This window comes from Lithobates pipiens, unplaced genomic scaffold (assembly GCF_037356315.1).
Source record: "Lithobates pipiens isolate NorthernLeopardFrog02 unplaced genomic scaffold, aLitPip1_a1.2 Scaffold_27, whole genome shotgun sequence".
In the NCBI taxonomy this organism is placed as follows: Eukaryota; Metazoa; Chordata; class Amphibia; order Anura; family Ranidae; genus Lithobates; species Lithobates pipiens.
Genome location: NW_027507788.1, coordinates 155,721,173 through 155,739,605, shown reverse-complemented (window position 1 = coordinate 155,739,605; position 18,433 = coordinate 155,721,173). Strand labels below are relative to the sequence as shown.

At 43.0% G+C, this 18,433-nt stretch overlaps 1 protein-coding gene across 1 annotated transcript in view; it reads right to left on the bottom strand.

The window, feature by feature from the left end:
* Window positions 1–18,433, bottom strand: part of CLCN6 (chloride voltage-gated channel 6) — a 62,094-nt gene that overhangs the window by 29,663 nt on the left and 13,998 nt on the right. The window contains exons 2-12 of the mRNA XM_077457733.1: window positions 18,097–18,156; window positions 17,873–17,938; window positions 16,492–16,557; window positions 13,337–13,403; window positions 11,724–11,830; window positions 11,248–11,374; window positions 6,975–7,042; window positions 4,505–4,563; window positions 3,835–3,967; window positions 1,894–2,007; window positions 459–625 (exon numbers count right to left, since the gene is read on the bottom strand). Of these exons, the coding sequence (XP_077313859.1) occupies window positions 459–625; window positions 1,894–2,007; window positions 3,835–3,967; window positions 4,505–4,563; window positions 6,975–7,042; window positions 11,248–11,374; window positions 11,724–11,830; window positions 13,337–13,403; window positions 16,492–16,557; window positions 17,873–17,938; window positions 18,097–18,156 (1,034 nt within the window). The remainder of the gene's footprint in view (window positions 1–458; window positions 626–1,893; window positions 2,008–3,834; window positions 3,968–4,504; window positions 4,564–6,974; window positions 7,043–11,247; window positions 11,375–11,723; window positions 11,831–13,336; window positions 13,404–16,491; window positions 16,558–17,872; window positions 17,939–18,096; window positions 18,157–18,433) is intronic.

The window sequence follows — 18,433 nt, the reverse complement described above, 5'->3', positions numbered from 1 at the left end:
TTTGGAGATGGCCCCTTCCTGTTCCAACATGACTGCGTACCAGTGCACAAAGTAAGGTCCACAAAGACACGGATAAGTGATTTTGGGGTGGAGGAAATCGGTGCCTGACCTCATTAATATCACCTCCGGAAGAATGGTTAATATTAAACCCTACAGACTAAGACTGGGATGCTGTTAAGGTTCATGTGTGTGTAAAGGCAGGTGTCCCAAAACATTTGACAATATAGTGTACCTGCAGTTTGAGCTATAGAAAATGTCCAGCAAGTTGCATTATATGCTGGATTTTTAAATCTTTTGCACACTAAGCCTTATATGCTACCAGAATAGCTCAGGGAATGGCTTTTAAGGTTATTGTTCCAGTACACCTTGTTTTGTAGAGCCCTGTGAAGATGATGGCAATATACATATGGTGTGGGGTAATGGTCACATATGCTGTGGTTGAAGGAAGGTTGATGTACCTGACAAGCTTTGGCTTTGGGTGGACATTCTTCATACGATACTTGGCCAGCCTTTTATTCAGGCAGTTGAACATGGCCCCCAGCAATCCACCAATCACCCCCATGATGATAAAGAAGGCCAAGTCCAATACAGTCCACAGGTGACACTTCTTGTCTGAATCTGAGCACTGAAAGAGAATCAACATGACAACGAACAATACAACCATCTTTATGCTTTAATCATGCTGTCGAGAATGTAAACGAGAACGCATACCAAAAGACAAGATATAACAATGGAGGAAGAACAGCATTAGTCAGATAAGGACCCTAATTCCTCAAGTGACCACCTGGAAGACACTTGGAATTAAGGAATGCATACTGTATATTTTTAATCTATGGGGTTGGGGACTGGAATCTGGCCTTAACAGAACTGGTTTGCATTACATGCTTTACTTTAGACTTTGTGAAGTTATTACTGGCTCTCTGTACTTCTCTATGCAATGCAGGCAGATCAAGGCTGGTGGGAGAAGGTGCTGTACAAAGCTTCCTGAAAACATAACAGCATCCTGAATCCATACTCCTCTTGAGGCCTTAGCCCTAATGCAGTGGGCTGGCTCATGATAGGAGTTAGGCAAATATTGAACTGATGGGTGGATGTTTGTCTGGAAAAGTGCCCATTCCTAGGCTGATTGCATTTACATGCAGACTGACCTAGGTAAAGCCCACATGTTGCTGAGCCTCTCCATGAGTGAAAGAGCTAAATGGAGAAATCCAAATCAATGAAAAGGCCAGGCCAGGCAGTAAACCTGGGGAGGAAAGAGATAGATGAAGCTGCTGCAAGTCAGATAGAGCTAATTTCATAGCTAGAGGACATCAGAAGCTGACAGTTTGCAGTAAAATCGGAGTAAGCTATTTCAGTACAAGGGAAGAGCCTGTACAAGGCTGAAGGGAACACTGGTAGTCAGTTCCAAAGTGATATTAAAGTCTTGTTTTTTTTTGTTTAAAAAAACAAAAACAATGTTATACTTACCTGCTCTGTGTAGTGGTTTTGCACAAAGCAGCCCTGAGCCTCCTCTTCTCTGGACCCTCACTGGCAATCCTTGCCCCTCCCTCCTGCCGAGTGCACTCACAGCATGCAGCTTGCTATGGGGGCACCTGAGCCGAGACTCTGTGTGTCCATTCAGACACAGAGCTGTGACTCCGCCCTGCTCCCTCACTCATTGGCTCACTGACTTTTGAGCCAAATTCACCTGCTGCTGTCTCAGCCAATGAGGAGTGAGAGTCCTGGACAGTCAAGACTCTTGTGTAACATGGCTGGATCGAGTTGGATACAATGCATGAAGATAAAAAAACCTTCTGCCTTTAGAACCACTTTAACTTTTCTCTCCCTCCCCCAAAAAAACAAACAAAAAGAAAACCGACGACAATTAACTTTGAATGCAATTATTTGACATACCTTAAACTCCCCGAAGTTTAGAAGCCCAGGAACTTGGAATGAACCCCAACTTGAAAACTGTATTCCGGAGCGGAAAAAGTTCAGTGTGAACGTTGCGGACATAGAGCAGAAAAGCTGAAAGAAGAGACAAGGGAGACCGCTTTAATCAACACTGAGATCACTGATCATCCAAACAATCTGTGAGAGAAGTACATTCAATGGTTTGTAATGAATGGAAAAGCAAAAAAGGAGGCACAGCAAAGAAGCAGCAACAAAAACAAACAGCTGCTTCTTGGACTGAGGGTAACTGCGCTTAACAGACATTCTGTTAACAGATCCACTTGGTCTGGTTGAATCTTTTACAAGTTTGGCACGGGTTAGGCTGTGGACACATGGTAAGTAAGTGAATGTGACTGCAGTGTACACCTAATGCCACGTACACACGGTCGTAGTTTCCGATGGAAAATGTGCGATTGGAGCTTTTTGTTGGAAATTCCGACCGTGTGTAGGCTCCATTGGATAGTTTCCATCGGAATTTCCGTTGCACAAAATTTGAGATCTGGTTCTCAAATTTTCCGACAACAAAATCCGTTGTCGGAAATTCCGATCCTGTGTACACAACTCTGACGCACACATTTCCACACAGGCTCGGAATCAAGCAGAAGAGCCGCAGTGACTATTGAACTTAATTTTTCTCAGCTCGTCGTACGCGTTGTATGTCACCGCATTCTTGACGTTTGGAAATTCCGACAACTTTGTGCGACCGTGTGTATGTAAGACAAGTTTGAGCCAACAGCCATTGGAAAAAATCCCATTTGGTGGCAGGCAACAGGGACTTGCCTGCCCTCGGTGTGTGAGGGTGGATGGGCAGTGAGAGCTGATGTAATCTCTCTGCTGCTTGCGCTTAAAGTGTGAGGGCGGAACTGCGGTGAAGGATGACGACATCTCTCTGCTCCTTCATCTGCCCGCCTGTAATGCCGCCCACTCGTCCGCTGTCTGTGTCATGCCGCCCACCTGCCACACTCGTGGCCTGGCTGGATAGAGGCCGCAGCCCAGTGGTTGGGGACCCTTGCTGTATACAATCGGCAAGTAGTTAAGTCAAATCATAATTTAAAAACTGCATTTTGTATTTACTCAGGTTATCTTTGTGTAATATTAAAATTTGTTTTATGATCTGAATAATTTAAAATGTAAAAAAAAACAACACACAATATATCAGGAAGGGGGCAAATACTTTTTCAAAGTACTGTATACATTGCACGTTCACTGACATTGTCAGCCCCTACCTTCAAGGAGCTTACAGTATAACGTCTGACTCACATTCATACATACACATACTAGGGCCAACTAACCTACCAGCATGGTCTTTGGTGCGTGGGAGGAAACCCACAGACACTGGGAGAACATGAAAACGCCACGCAGGCTTGGATTTGAACTAAGAACCCCATTACTGCTAAGCAGAAAAGCTACTGTGCTGCCCATCTAGTGAAGCTGTACTTGCACTGCACACTTCAACCGCTCATTTTTGTCTAGGGGAGAGGAGAAAGGAGATTTACATACCTAATCTGTCAATCCTCCCAGCTCCGGTGGTCTTAAAGTGTGGACTGCTCCTGATGTCATCCTGCCCAGAGCAGACTACACAGACCAGGAAAAGTCCACCATTGGACCATGGGGGGAAAGATGCTTTCCAGTGGAAGGAAGGATTAGGCAAGTATAAGCTTTCTCCTCAACCTAGACAACTAGACAAAATAAGCAGCTGATCCGTGCAGTGCAGGCACAGCCCCTCCACATGGGTTCTTTTTTTTTTTTTTTTTGCCTGGAGATGGACTTTAATATCTCTGTTGGCTTTGGAAGCTGTTTCAGCGTTTACCCAGCATCAGGAAACCAAACTGCTAAGCTCTCCTTTTTCACAGCCACTGTACAGAAACAGCACAATGTTATCAGAACAGATGAACCACTTACCACTTTCCAGGTCAGTCCCTGATTCCAAAAAGATGACCCTTCTTCCAAACTAAACAGCGTACCCCCAATGGGAGCCCCGAAGGCAGCCGCCACCCCTGCTGCGGATCCAGCAGAAACAAAGTCCCTCTTGTCCCTAAGGAAGAAAACAAAGTCATAGAGGAGAAAGCCAACACTTGTTTTATTGGTGAACTGTGGAATTTTGTTACGTTCATATTTTACATATATGTTGCTACGATGTATTGTTAATGCCACCAATTATAACGGATTTAATCGTGTACATATTATACCTTTTATGAATTTATTACCATCATTTATTGCCAATATCTCTTATTTATGGTAAATGATGTAATCCTGTCTATGTTATATTTTTACGAACTTATTAAAATTTCCCAATTGTTCACCAATTTATATTATTCTATTATAATTTCACACTTCATTTAAAGTCCCGCCCCCGTTGCTCTTCTCCTTTTTTGACTACTACAGAGATGGAAATACATGACCTTACCAGGTCATGTTTTCATGTTAAGTCCCAAGGGATGGAAATAGGTGACCTTACCAGGTCACATTTCACTTAAAGTCCCTTAACCCTTCGCCTATACAATACTTGTTTTATGTGGAGATAGATTTTTTTTTTTTTTTTTTTTTATCTCCAGTTCTCTGCAGTCTGTACCTGTCACTGCGAAAATAAGGAAAGTCAAAGCGAATCTTCTGGAATGAAATGCTCTGGAACTGGAAGAGAGATAGAGAGATCAGTGTTAGGGATGGATAAAATGTAATCTACCTCATTCTGGAACAGTTGTAGATATACCACTAACCCCAGCCTGCACACAGTCTTATACATGGGGTAATTCAAACACCAGGCCTCATTTACAAGTGCTGCATAAGAACAGACTGTTCCTGAAATCCACCACCTCTATTCTGATAGTTGGTTGTAGTAAGATGTGCCCTGTCTCACATGCACCAATCAGACTGAGCCCTGTAAATTCAAACCTCATGTGATGATCAGCGTAGAAGGGGCTCATATTAGGTCAAACAGTGGATGAGGAGGATGAAGAGTGTTGGTACCAACCAAACATGATTCAACAGGTGCCCTTCTAGCACAGAAGGTAAAAAAATAACGGTAGCTACAGGATACACTAGCTATACAGACTTTTTTCAGACATGTTGATCCATTAAAGAAGTCTCAGCAGTACTAAAAGCTTACTTGCTGGCTCAATGATGATTTAAGAAAAAAATAAATAAATGATCAGTGCCTTAGAAAAGGAATAGCAGAACCATTTGGAGGAGAAGCACATCTTCATGTCCTGTACTTTTGGAGGTGAGCTCCATTCCTCTGTAAAGCTGATTTCTGGGCATTTCTAATGCCGCGTACACATGAGCGGAATGTCCGACAGAAAAAGTCAGACAGGAGCTTTTCATCGTATATTTCGATCGTGTGTAGGCTCCATCGGACTTTTTACGTCGAAAATTCTGACGGACCTAGAAAAATAAATCTAAATATTTCCGACTGAACCATTTCCTATTGGGAAAACCGCCCGTCTGTATTCTGTTCAGAGGGACCAAAAACGATGCATGCTCCGAAGCAAGTACGAGACGGAAGCTATTGAACTTCCTTTTTCTAGCCCCATCGTACGTGTTGTACGTCACCGTGTTCTTGGCAGTTGATGCTGTGATCGTGTGTACGCAAGACAGTTTCAGCAGCTTTTCATGCAAAAACGCCTGTATAACGCCTCAGTGTGAAAGTGGACTAAAGGAGAAGTGTGGGATTACCAAAAAAAAAAAAAAAAAAAAAACCCTTACATACTCACCTATGTGGAAACAGCATCAGTATGATTCTGCAGATTTTCCCCACTGGCTGTAAAATCGAGAACAGCAGTTCTCAGCAGTTATATGATCACTCAGTTTTCAGCCTTCACTGTCTCACTGCTCTGCCTATCCACTGCTCACTGAAGTGGCTGGCACCTGAGGATGAGTCCGCCACCAATAAGAAATCTGGGTGGATTCTAACATAAATGTTGGGATCCCTGCAGATCCTGGACCAGCTCTGTGACACACGCTGGCCTTGGGCTGAATCTGGGTCACAAGAGTACTCCTGTGACCCAGAAGTAAAGTATGGCCAAAAGAGCTCTGGCCATACTTCTTTTAATAGGGAGGGCACTCATCTTGAGAGTGTGTCCAGTGCTAGAGGCGAACACTGTCAACCAGAAATTTGTCTCCTGCTGAGCAGCATGGTCACACAGCTGTGCAGCGAGGGGGGTGTGCTGCCTACCATGCCAGCTGAGCAACCAAAACACAGATCAAAACTAGAGGAAACTAGTATTGTTATACTGAAATGTATACTTTAAAGTGTTTGTTAACCAAAAAAAAAAAAAAAAAAAAAAAAAGGATAGATAACCTGGTCCCTTAAAGCAGATTACACAGCACAGTGCTTGTGCTGTGTAATCTGCTCCCCTTTAAACTGTACAAAAACCTGCCACTTCCTGTATCCCCTCTCTGCTCTGACCACGATAATCAGGGCTGCTGAGCCCCGACCACTGTGGTCAGAGTATGTCCCTACATCATCTGAAGCCGTGCTCTCGTCTCTCCCCCTCATCCCGACCTCCCTGCCTGTCAGTTCAGTTGTGTCTGTCCCTGCCCCCCCCCCCCCATTAGTCAAATTAAAAAAAGAAGTTACAATGGCCACTGCCAGCCCCTCTATTAGAGCCTAAAAAGCACACTATTATTCTTTTATAAAAACAAGGCTTTTAAATGCCTGTTTAGAGCGATCTTCAGGCGAGTCACATGACTCGGACAGTTTCCAGGGCTACTGCAGGGGGGGTTGAGTGGTCATGCGACCTAACCAGCTGACGTCAGAGGGAGATCTAAGTCTCTCCTGCAGTATCCATGTATCGAAGCTGTACAGTGGCCTCGAGTCATGTGACCGGCCTGAAGCCTGCTCTAAACAGGCATTTAGAGGCCTCGTTTTTATAAAAGACTAACACAGTGTGCTATGCCGGGCTCTAATAGAGGGGCTGGCATAGACTTAATTAAATGGGTTTACAAACACTTCAAATACTCTTTTAGTAAAGTAAGAAGAGTCTGGGTGTTGGGGAGATGCATGGTAGATAATGCAGAGGAAGAAAATTCCACTTAGGACTTACTTGAGGAAGCCCTGCACCGACAACAGCCCCGCTGTGAATCATCGGTCCCTCCTTCCCAATGAAGAGGCCTGTAAATAGAGAATTTGTAAGTCACATGACTAATTCATGAATCATATACTACAAATAAAATGTACCCGATTTCTAATTGGGGAACCAATTAGATTTCTAAACTATTTATTTTGTTTGATTTTATGAGGTTGGACAGGAGACAATAACCAAAGCTAAACTCCAGGCTAATTTTTTTAGATTTTAGTCCTCCTGAAGGCTTAAGAAAAAAAAAAAAAAAAAAAAAGATTTATCTTAATGCAGTCTCCTGCAGTATTCCTTCTCTGTTGTTCAGTTTTCTGGGTTGAACCTGGAAGACTGAAGATATATTGTGAGTGTAGAGCACCATGGGTCATTCTCACCATGGTACCCTACGCTTGCAGTGTACTGAAGCAGAGAGCAGCGCAGACATCACATCAGTGTCACTTTCTTTATCAACAAACCTGTCCATCACTGGGTGAAGGACATATGGAGTAAGAGGAAGAGTCATGTGACCAGTCTAAAGACATCTAGGGGTGTATAATAAAAAAAAAAAAAAGCAAAAACACATTGAAGGGATCAAGGAGGATATGGGGTGGAGGCCAGAGCCCCAGAATTAGCCTTTAAAATGTATATAATTATCTCAATTACCTTGGCACTACCCTTACAAGCACCACCGCAGCTCTGTACAAAACCAACTTCATTCCTTTCCTAAACACTCTTCCTAAGGACTTAGAAAAAATATCCAAAACAATGCTCTCCAGCTCAGGTAGACTTGTAGCATTCAAAATGCTTAAACTTCCCCAACTGCTTTACCTATTTAGGGCAGTAACCATTCCTATACCATCATCCTTCTTTACACAGGTTCAATCCATACTTAGAAAATTCGTCTGGCAGGGTAGAAAAGCTAGAATAGCACAACACATCCTGACAAAACACAAAGGAGTGGGTGGGATAGGTTATATTAATATTAGGGATTACTACATTGCGGCAATCCTGGCACAAATTAAAGCATGATTTACTCCTGACCCTAATAACCACTGGAGCTCTATGGAAGCTTCCCAGGTACCAGGCAAGAACCTAAAGATCTGGCTGCTAACCTCACCCAAAATAAAGAAAAACTGACAAACACCTATCTCCAACCATAAAAGCATCTACAACGGCATTCGCTCACTTACTCACCAACTTGCACGCAACTACCAAAACCTTTGAAATTCCCCTCCCCATAAAAAACGCTCAACTTACTGATCTGGGACATACAGATAACCTCATTGAAAGAAAAAGGCTTAACTCAAATTGCAGACCTGTATACGGAGTAGGGGTGCCACGGATCAAAAAACTCACGAATCGGATCGTTCCTCGGATCAGAGTCACGGATCGGAACATTTTTCGCATCAGCAAATAATAATTGAATATGTAAAAACCTGTGAAATTGCCACCGCCATTTAGTCCCCACTGTAATATTCACAATCTCCCCCACTGTAATATTGGATGAGCATGGCTGGGTATGGCAGAGTATTGGCAGAGTATGGAAGAGTATGGAAGAGTATGGAAGAGTATGGAAGAGTATGGAAGAGTATGGAAGAGTATGGAAGAGTATGGAAGAGTAGGCTGTCAAACACACTGCATCCATCCGATCTCTCCCCCTCCACTGTACAGATCAGTACAGAGAAAGGAGAGAGGAACGGGTGTCATGACATGACGCTGGTTTGTTTACAATTGATCGCTCCGTCATTTGACGGAGCGACCACATTGTAAACGGCCTGGGTGTAGAAAGATGGGCGCCGCTTCAGAGCTAGGCCGAATAATACCGAGTATATACAACGTTTCACCTCATTACAGAGGGACTTTTCACTCCCTGCAAAGGATTACTTTAAATATGTCCAATGCGAACTCCCTATCTCCGCCGAAGCATTCCAATAGAAGCATGGCAATACCTGTCAGGTAGCAAAACGTCAGTCAAAAGGTAATACACTTTTTTACGCTATGCTGAAAGGCAAAATCACTTTTGAAAAACTGCCCCCCATGTTAAAATGGGAAAAGGACACGAGTACCTCGTATTCCCCGCAACAATGGCAAAACGCACTGCGAGCTACACACACAGCAACAAAATCTGCTAACCTCTGGGAACTTACCTATAAGATGAACCTTAGGTGGTACATTACTCCAACACAGCTCCACACGTACAACCCAACTGCAGAGCCCACCTGTTGGAGACACTGTGGATTACCAGGAACCTTATATCACGTTCTGTGGGCCTGCCCTAAACTAGCTCTATTCTGGAAAGATACATTTCATCTAATAACAGGTTACACACATTACCACACCACCAACCCCAGAAATGGCAATCCTCAATATTGGTATTGAGAGCTACCCAAATAGTCTCCGATGCATAGTCACACATATATGCCTAGCGGCAAGACTGACCCTAGCCCGTAACCAAAATCCTCAGATCAGCTTTCACATACAGACGTTAAACGAGCGACACACCTACACGGAATGTATGAACGCATGTACGCCTCAGCGGAATGCTCTCTGCCCAAAATAGCACAACAATGGGAAGCATGGTAGGATTGGTACAATAAGGCCCATATTTATTTGAACATCCACACTAAACTAGGAGAGCCACATATAACCCCAGTCCACATCCCCCCCCCGCCTTTTTTTTTCTCTTCTCTCTCTCTCTCAGCCTACCTTCATCATAGTACCAATGTGCTCTATGAACATTTTCTTACCTAGCAATAGAACCTTCAGTTCAGTTGATTGTTACCTATCTGTTACCAGTTAACCTGTTTTATAACGCCACACTAGTTCTGAGCTTTGTACTTAGTATACGGTACATTACATCGGATGATTTCCCAAAGCAGATGATGTCCATATTAGATGTTTTATGGATCTAGTAGACATAGACGTTCAGTTCAGAGGGGCAGCCCTTCACTCTGGCACAGTGAGTTCCCGGCTGGGGTGCCTGGTGGGAAGGTAGGTCCCTTTAGCATCTGGTTTTTACAGTTTACGAATAAGAGTTTCCACCTCCACAGGACTGTAAGATCATCGTCGTAAATGTCAGACCGATGTTATTTTAGAGCATATTCTAATGTCACAGATATATTTATTCTACATTCTACTGCATGTATTTCGAGTTTGCAAAAACCTAATAAAAATATTGAAACAAAAAAAAATATGTATATAATTAGAAATAATTTTTTTCCCATTCCACTGGTACACTCCAATAAGCTCTAGTATTGGATTTCTATTTGTGGACAGACCTCGAAATTATGTTAACCACTTTCAGCCCCGGACCATTTTACTGGTTTAAGACCAGACCACTTTTTGCGATTCGGCACTGCGTCGCTTTAACTGACAATTGCGCGGTCGTGCGGCGTTGCTCCCAAACAAAATTGACGTCCTTTTTCCCCACAAATAGAGCTTTCTTTTGGTGGTATTTGATCACCCCTGCGGTTTTTATTTTTTTGCGCTATAAACAAAAATAGAGCGACAATTTAAAAAAAAAAAAAAACGCGCATTATTTTTTACTGCCAAAAATATATATAAGAAAAAAAAATGCAATAAGCGATTATTGATTGGTTTGCACAAAAGTTATAGCGTTTACAAAATAGGGGATAGTTTTATAGCATTTTTATTAATAATTTTTTTTTTTTACTAGTAATGGCAGCGATCTTTATTGTGACTGCGACATTATGGCAGACACCTCGAACATTTTTGGGACCATTGCTGTATAAATGACAATCAATGCTATACAAATGCAGTGATTCCTGTGTAAATGACACTGGCAGTGAAGGGGTTAACCAGTGGGTGGCAGTGTAGGGGTTAAGTGTTCCTAGGGGCATGTTACTAACTGGGGGGGGGGGAGGGGGGGCTTTGTTTTAGTGAACACTGATCTCTGCTCCAATCACATGGAGCAGAGATCAGCGTCACTTGTTGCTAGGCAGAACGGGGAGATGCTGTTTACAACGGCATCTCGTCGTTCAGCCACCCCGTGAGACAATTGCAGGTATGCCCGCGGCGATAGAGTGCGTGGGACCCGTGATCGGACTCACAGGGGTCCCAACCGGCACGCGAGCGCGCCGCCCAGGGCGGCATTTAAAACTAGACGTACCTGTATGCCAATATGCCTGCCCGTGCCATTCTGCCGACATACATTGACGTGCGCCGGTCGGGAAGTGGTTAATACTAAACTCCATAAAATGCCTTTCTTGTGCAGTATACCTTTGGATGGCGCTGTCCTTACCTCCAGAAACACCAAACAAAACCCCCAAAGCCTTGCAAACGAGCGTTCTCAGACGGACCACGCCTGGGACCTTTACTCCATTCAGGTAACATTTAATCTCAGGAATCCCAGATCCTGCTGCTACAGGCTATGCAAGTAAAAAGAAAAAAAATAATAATAATTCCATCATAGACTAAAAAACATTTTAAATCTATAAAGCAGAACCTTATTCAGAAAATAAGCATTTTTTTTTTTTAAATACTGGGATGCTGCCCTCTGTTCTAAAACTAGAATAGTCAATGCCAGAGTCAGCGGTAGCCAAGAGCTGGCCTGCTTCAGGTGAGTGCTAGCATTTACATCTGCATTTTGCAGGTAGTGCCATTCCCACCTTTAATCCATGAAGAAGTTCAGGTGGTGATCGGATAAATCCAGGAAAACAGAAGAAAAGCCTCACATTGTAACAGAAGAACAACAATCCTTTTCATGCTAGTCATTACCTGGATGAGGACGAAGAGTGTGGCTATGAAGGCAAAGGTCATGTTGAACCCCAGGAGTTCCAGCAGGGACAAGGCCAGACATCCTCGATCTGTGCAATCCTCAACAGCTGTGTTATCAGGTCAAGGACAGACAAAAGGACAAAATGGCGCCCAAATGGCATACATAACTCTTACAAAGGCTCATCATTGTACTGTCCTGCAGTTGTTTTACTATTCACAAAGGGTGAATCACAAAGACTTCAGAGCAATCACTACAAAGGAGAGCTTACAATGATATGTACAGATCTACTAATCACCTCTAGTTTACCAAACTATAATAAAGAAGCATGCAAATTAAAAAACAAAATATATAAATGCATCATTGTGCTACCTCTTTAACCACTGACCACCCCATAGCAGATTTACTGTTACAGGGTGGCTCTCCTGTGCAGACTCGCGTATATACAGCATCTCTCACCCCTCACATTTTTGTAAATAATATTTTACTATGTATCTTTTCATGTGACAACACTGAAGAAATGACACTTTGCTACAATGTAAAGTAGTGCGTGTACAGCTTGTATAACAATGTACATTTGCTGTCCCCTCAAAATAACCCAAACACACAGCCATTAATATCTAAACCGCTGGTTTACGTGAGCACACCCCTAAGTGAAAATGTCCAAATTGGGCCCAAAGTGTCAATATTTTGTGTGGCCACCATTATTTTCCAGCACTGCCTTAACCCTCTTGGGCATGGAGTTCACCAGAGCTTCACAGGTTGCCACTGGAGTCCTCTTCCCCTCCTCCATGACAACATCACAGAGCTGGTGGATGTTAGAGACCTTGCACTCCTCCACCTGTTTGAGGATGCCCCACAGATGTACAATAGGATTTAGGTCTGGAGATGTGCTTGGCCAGACCATCACCTTAAAGCCTTGTACACACGGTACAAAAATCAGAAGGGGATTGTCGCTTGACAGGCTGTTGTCTGAAGTTCTTACCGTTAGTACACTCCTTTCAACAATTGTTTTCCAATTTTCGGCCAACAAATGTTGGATGACAGGCTAGTAAATTTTTGTCAAAGGACAGCTCCGTGTCAGATTTTCGGATGGTCAGTACACAAATCCGTTACACAAAAGTCGAAAGTACAAACACTCATGCTCAGAATCAATGCTCATCAAACACGAAATTAGCAGAAGGGACCCAAAAGGGTGGTGCTCAAGAGCTGAAATTCCTCGTAGTACGTACCTACCTTCGTGTTTGTGGCACGAAAATTTGTGTAACGTTAGTATGCAAGACAAGATCCTGGCGCACGCCCTTTTGACAAAAATACAATATCAAGCAACAAAAGCATACATTTCCCCTTTTTTTTTTTTTTTTTTTTTTTTTTTACTGTTGAAGACAATTTAAACTGAGGAACAAGGGGGGTGGGAGGGATTTATACCAGTTTTGTATGCGTTTCCTGCAAAGGGAGGATCTGATGATTGGGGAAATATAGGGCAGAGTGCTTCAGAGCAAAGAGTATAAAGATTAGGTTGCGTTTAATCAATATGTAGTGTGCAGACTGTAAGCCGGGTGGGTATGAAATGTGTGAACAAAGCAGCTGTAGGTCACACGTGGCAAAAGGATACAGCTCTGCACCACTCGGAACTTGAACTGAGAGAAGAGACGCACAAAGTAGTCTACAAACAGCCCGACCTGCACAGGAACACAGAGATTTAGTCATTACAAAATCAGCAAATATGATGGCAATGCAAATAATGTAGAATTAATGAAAGTCAAGACAGCAGAAAAACCTGACAAATGTTTTAACACTTCATCCTGTCCAAAATTAGAAAATGTTTTGCTGAGACTATTATAAGCTGAACAAACGCAAAATTTTATTTTGAATTAAACCTGTTTTTATGAGGTAGCTTATTTCTTATGCTTCTTTACGCAATGCAGGCAAATCATGGCTGGTGGGAAGGGCCGCCAGGGTGCTGTACATATATTCCTGAAAACATCACAGCACCCGGCCTCAGTACTCCGTTCAAGAGATCCCAGGACTGATACAAACAGTGGGCTGCCTCTTGGGAGGAGTTATGCAAATACAGTAAAACCTTGGATTGTGAGCATAGTTTGTTTCGGGAAACATACTTGTAATCCAAAGCACTTGTATATCAAAGCGAAATTCCCCATAAGAAACAATGGAAATGCAGATGATTCGTTCCACAACCATTTATTCATAAGCCCTTCAGTTTTTAGTCCATAAAAAAAGATTATAGTAATGCGATTGTGTTGTGTAATCATATCATAAAATGTCCATCCACAAATGGAAGCCTCCACAAGGGGATTAGAAGCAGAATCCAGCAGGAGCTACAAAGCAGGGCCCCGATGCAAGAAACCATGGAGGGCCCCCCTGACAGGGCTCTTTTCTCTGAGCCCGATGGCGGAACAACAGGGCCTGGTCACAAGTGGGTGGCTGCATATAAAGGAACCTCCATTTCCCCCCGCTTCTACTCCTCTCCCTCCCACAGGCATTCAGCGGCTGCAGGAGGAAAATGGAGAGATGGGTTCCTCTATGTCGGTGTTTCTCAATTTTTTTCCAGTCAGGGCACCCTTGAAGTACACCCCTGGGTGTATGGGGCTGCACTGCGACTGTGTGCATTGCATGCAGTTGCAGCATAGTGATGATATATTTAAGGGGTTAAAACAGGCGGTGAGTAGGCAATATATTGCCTCTTTACTGGCTGTCAAACGCAATCTGTGCATGAATATTATAATTATATATATTTTGTTAAAAAGATGATGGTACACTAGCGAACCCCCAAACACCTGAGCACTTTGTCTTATTTCTGAACCATTCATTGGTTTTCAGTTCTTTCAATCAGGGAGGCACAGTATCACGTGTGGGTGTTACCTAGGGTGGTCTGCATGCCTGCCCAAGAGCAACCACTTCTACTACCCATCACGAAATTTTGACACAGTAAAACCTTGGTTTGAGAGCATTTTGCAAGACGAGAACATTTTGTTTTAATACATTTTGACTTGATATACAAGTAGCGTCATTTCACAACTGAGTATAAAAGAGAAGAGAGGCGCCTCCTAAGTGTAGCAACATGGTTACATTTAATGAAGGTACAACATTTAGCAACGTGGATCATGACTAAAACAGGCACATCTAAGTTTACAGGCATCCGGGGTAAAGCTTTCCACATAGACCATCCTCCGCACTGCCGGCTCTCACTGTTGTCTCTCCGCAATTGTGACCGGGAAGACTAACCTGCAATAAAGCGATCTGAAAGCAAGGCTTGAAGCGCTCATGAAGCGCAGCTTGGAAGGGAAGGGGTCAATATTGGTGCAGAGGATGATCTATGTGAACAGCTTTACCCCGGATGCCTGCATATTTAGATGTGCCCGTTTTAATCAACCATGCAAGTTGCTAAATATTGTACCTTCTTTAAATGTAACCATATTGCAACACTTAGGAGGCACCTCTCTTCTCTTTTATACTCAGTTGTGCAATGAGGGTTACTTGTATATCAAGTCAAAATGTATTAAAAAAACCAAGGTTTTACTGTATCAAAATTTTTTTATGGGTAGTAGAAGTGGTTGTTCCTAGGTAGGCAAGCAGACCACCCTAGGCAACACCCACATGTGATACTGAGCCTCCCTGATTGGAAAAACTGAAAACCAATGAATGGTTCAGAAATCAGACAAAATGCTCCGGTGTTTGGGGGTTCGCTAGTGTACCATCATCTTTTTAACAAAATTAAGTAGGTGCATCCATCAGAAGATATAACTGTGGCCTCATGAAGAGAATGTCCACTCGACATTCCTGGTTACAGTGACTGTAGCAGCATTTTTACGGTTGCCTTTGTGTATGTCTCACCCATGGTACCATGTGAAATGATGAGAAAAAAAAAAGAAGAAGGGCAAAGCCAGGAGGTGGGGAGAACTCTCGGCTTTTCTTCTCGGGCACATCTGCCATGTCTATTTCCTCTGTTGGAATCTCTATAATGATAAATGCAGCCGGATGATCAGGACCTGCCCTCAGGGTAGAAGTACTATAGCTGGAAGTTCTCGTTTTCATCACTGGAGTACCATAAAAAGTCTGACCGACTCGCCTGAGGTCACCTTTTAACTGAACAGCAAAAACTGCAACACAGCTAGACTATACTTAATTTTTTTAAATGATTTCAGAGGACTTTCCAATTTAAAGCGTTACTAAACCCACAACAGTAAAATCAGTCTGTATATGCAGCATCACATGCTTGTTATACTTACCGTAGAACCTAAGGAGTTGATCCTTTGCATTGCGTAAAAAGGCTGTTTGATCCTGTCTTCTCCCCTTCTTCCAAAGTCCCCAAACCATCTCCAGATAGTACAGAGACTAGGGGACAAGCTGCACATGCTAAATTTGGTGTGTACTGCTAGAGTCTTGTTTTTTTTTTCTTGGGAGGATGCATGAGATCAGCACTGTCCAGACAGAGGATCAAGGGTCCTGCAGCCTCATAGGACAGTCAGAGTAGAATGAAAATACCTTCTACAATCTTTAACCAGACACTGATAGAAGTCACAAGACTGCTCTAACTGCTGATGAGAAAAGGTATTTAGCAGTTTAGATTTGCTAAAACTATTGCATTTCCATGTTCTATGTACTGTGGGAAACCAGATATAGTGAATGCAGGGTCCTGGGTTTAGTAACTCTTTAAGCTGGCAATCTGTTTTTAGGTTACCCATTATAATACAATTTACTTAGGTTATTGAATGACAATAATCTGGAAGATATAGCAATAGTCTCTACCAGTCCAGTGCACACGCCAATAGCAAAGACCATGATCCACCGAACAGCCTCATACTGCTTGGCTTTCTGTAAAAAAAAAATAATAATAATATATATATAATAATAATAATAATAATACAAAAACAAAATCAGAAGTGACAAATCCAAGCACAATGTCACCAGGGATGGTACCCTGTAAGATGCTTAAAGGGCAACTCCACTTTTAACCAATTAATTTTATCGCTACAGAAGAGATTTTAAGCATATGATGGCTGCATAGACTAATACATGTGAAAGCTACCATCCCAGGTGGATATCAGCAGGTGTGGAAAAACAGAAAAGCCCGTTCAGAGACCAGAGCTTTGGAAGGGGCTTTGCAGAAAACGACTGGGATGGAAGCAGAGGATGTTCAGTTCTCTTGCTAGTCCAGTCCCACCAACGTATACGAACCACACTCTCCCATCACAACTTCTTCCATCAGTGCTCTCCTAAAATACTCAGTACTTCTGGGTGTGGGGAGCATGTGACCTGCACACATGATGCAACGCTCTGGATTGAGCCACCAATCACAGGGGCCAAACACAGACCAATGGAGGAGTGGGGCGAAAGTAAAAACCTGTTACTCCCAGGTGCGATGGAACAACAGAGTTCAGGGGGTTAAGCTAGCAACAGATTCTGCCCATTCATGGTAAGGTGACAGTTGTTTTTTTTTTTAAAGTGGGAAAGTTTTTTTTAATCTAAATGCATTGTATCACAGCACCACCTGCCCGCCCGCCCCCCCCCCCCCCCATACATACACCTTTGCCCAAACCCGATCCAGCGCTGTGGATGAGAGCAGTGGCTCACCCAGCATTGTCCCTCCTCACTGGGCAGAATGGGCAGAATGATAGCAGCAGGAGCCATGGGTTCCCGCTGCTGTCAATCAAATCCTGTGATGTAGTAGCGGGGTCTAGGAGTGAAGAAGAGAGAGGATTGGGGCTGCTCTGTGCAAAACCATTGCAAGTATGACATGTTTATTATTTTATGATAAAAAAATAAAATAAAAAAAATAATAAGCTTTAATAACATTAAATATGTAATAATATACCAGATCCACATCTTCCTGACTGTTTGCTGTATTCCAAAATGAAGGTTGGGTTTCTAAACACTGGGAGGTGTTTGTAATAAGACCACAAAGAGACTCTGAAAGGTAGAGCCGGAAATCCAGCCCTAGAGAATGACTTTCTAAGAACACCAGATTACTGGTGACCAGAAGATATTATATAGTGGGGCGTCCTGGTGTCAAACAACATCTGAATGAAACAAAAGCCCTGAGCAAGTTGCCTGTGCCCCTCTGTGATCCCATGATGCACACTAAAATGACTGGTCTGTAGCTGTGATAAGTATGACGTTAAATCTTTACCTTACGGTTGATGCATTCTAGAACCTCCAGATAGGGGTCATTAATGCAGCGGTCATAATCCAAGCTCTGTAATGAGAAAAAAAAAAAAAAAAGATCAATATGACTAAATATACTGAGATAAAAGATGGAGCGACACAAAGTGAACACGTCATTCAATCACAGAGGTCCAATAAAAGCTTCAGTGACTCACCAGAGCCGGAACAATGAGGAATCAATAGACTCACCTCATAATCTTTCCGGGGAAGAATCTCCTCATCCTCTTCACGGGTTTCACCCAGGATAGTCTGGAAAAGAAAATAATGGGGCTTTACAGAGCACAATGCAAGGGACTTCAGTGTACAAATCCAGGCTGTATACTTGTGTTAAAGTGGGCATTTTCAGCAACAAAATTAACACTGGATTCGTTGTTCTAGGCCATATCTGAATGTGTTCATTCTTCATAACAAATGTGAAATATTCAGCAAAGATGGTGGGAGCCCCTTATAGTGGGCACAGAAGGTAAGCAGACCCAAGGACTCAGCTAAGAGATGGTGGGAGCCCCTCATAATGGACACAGCAGGT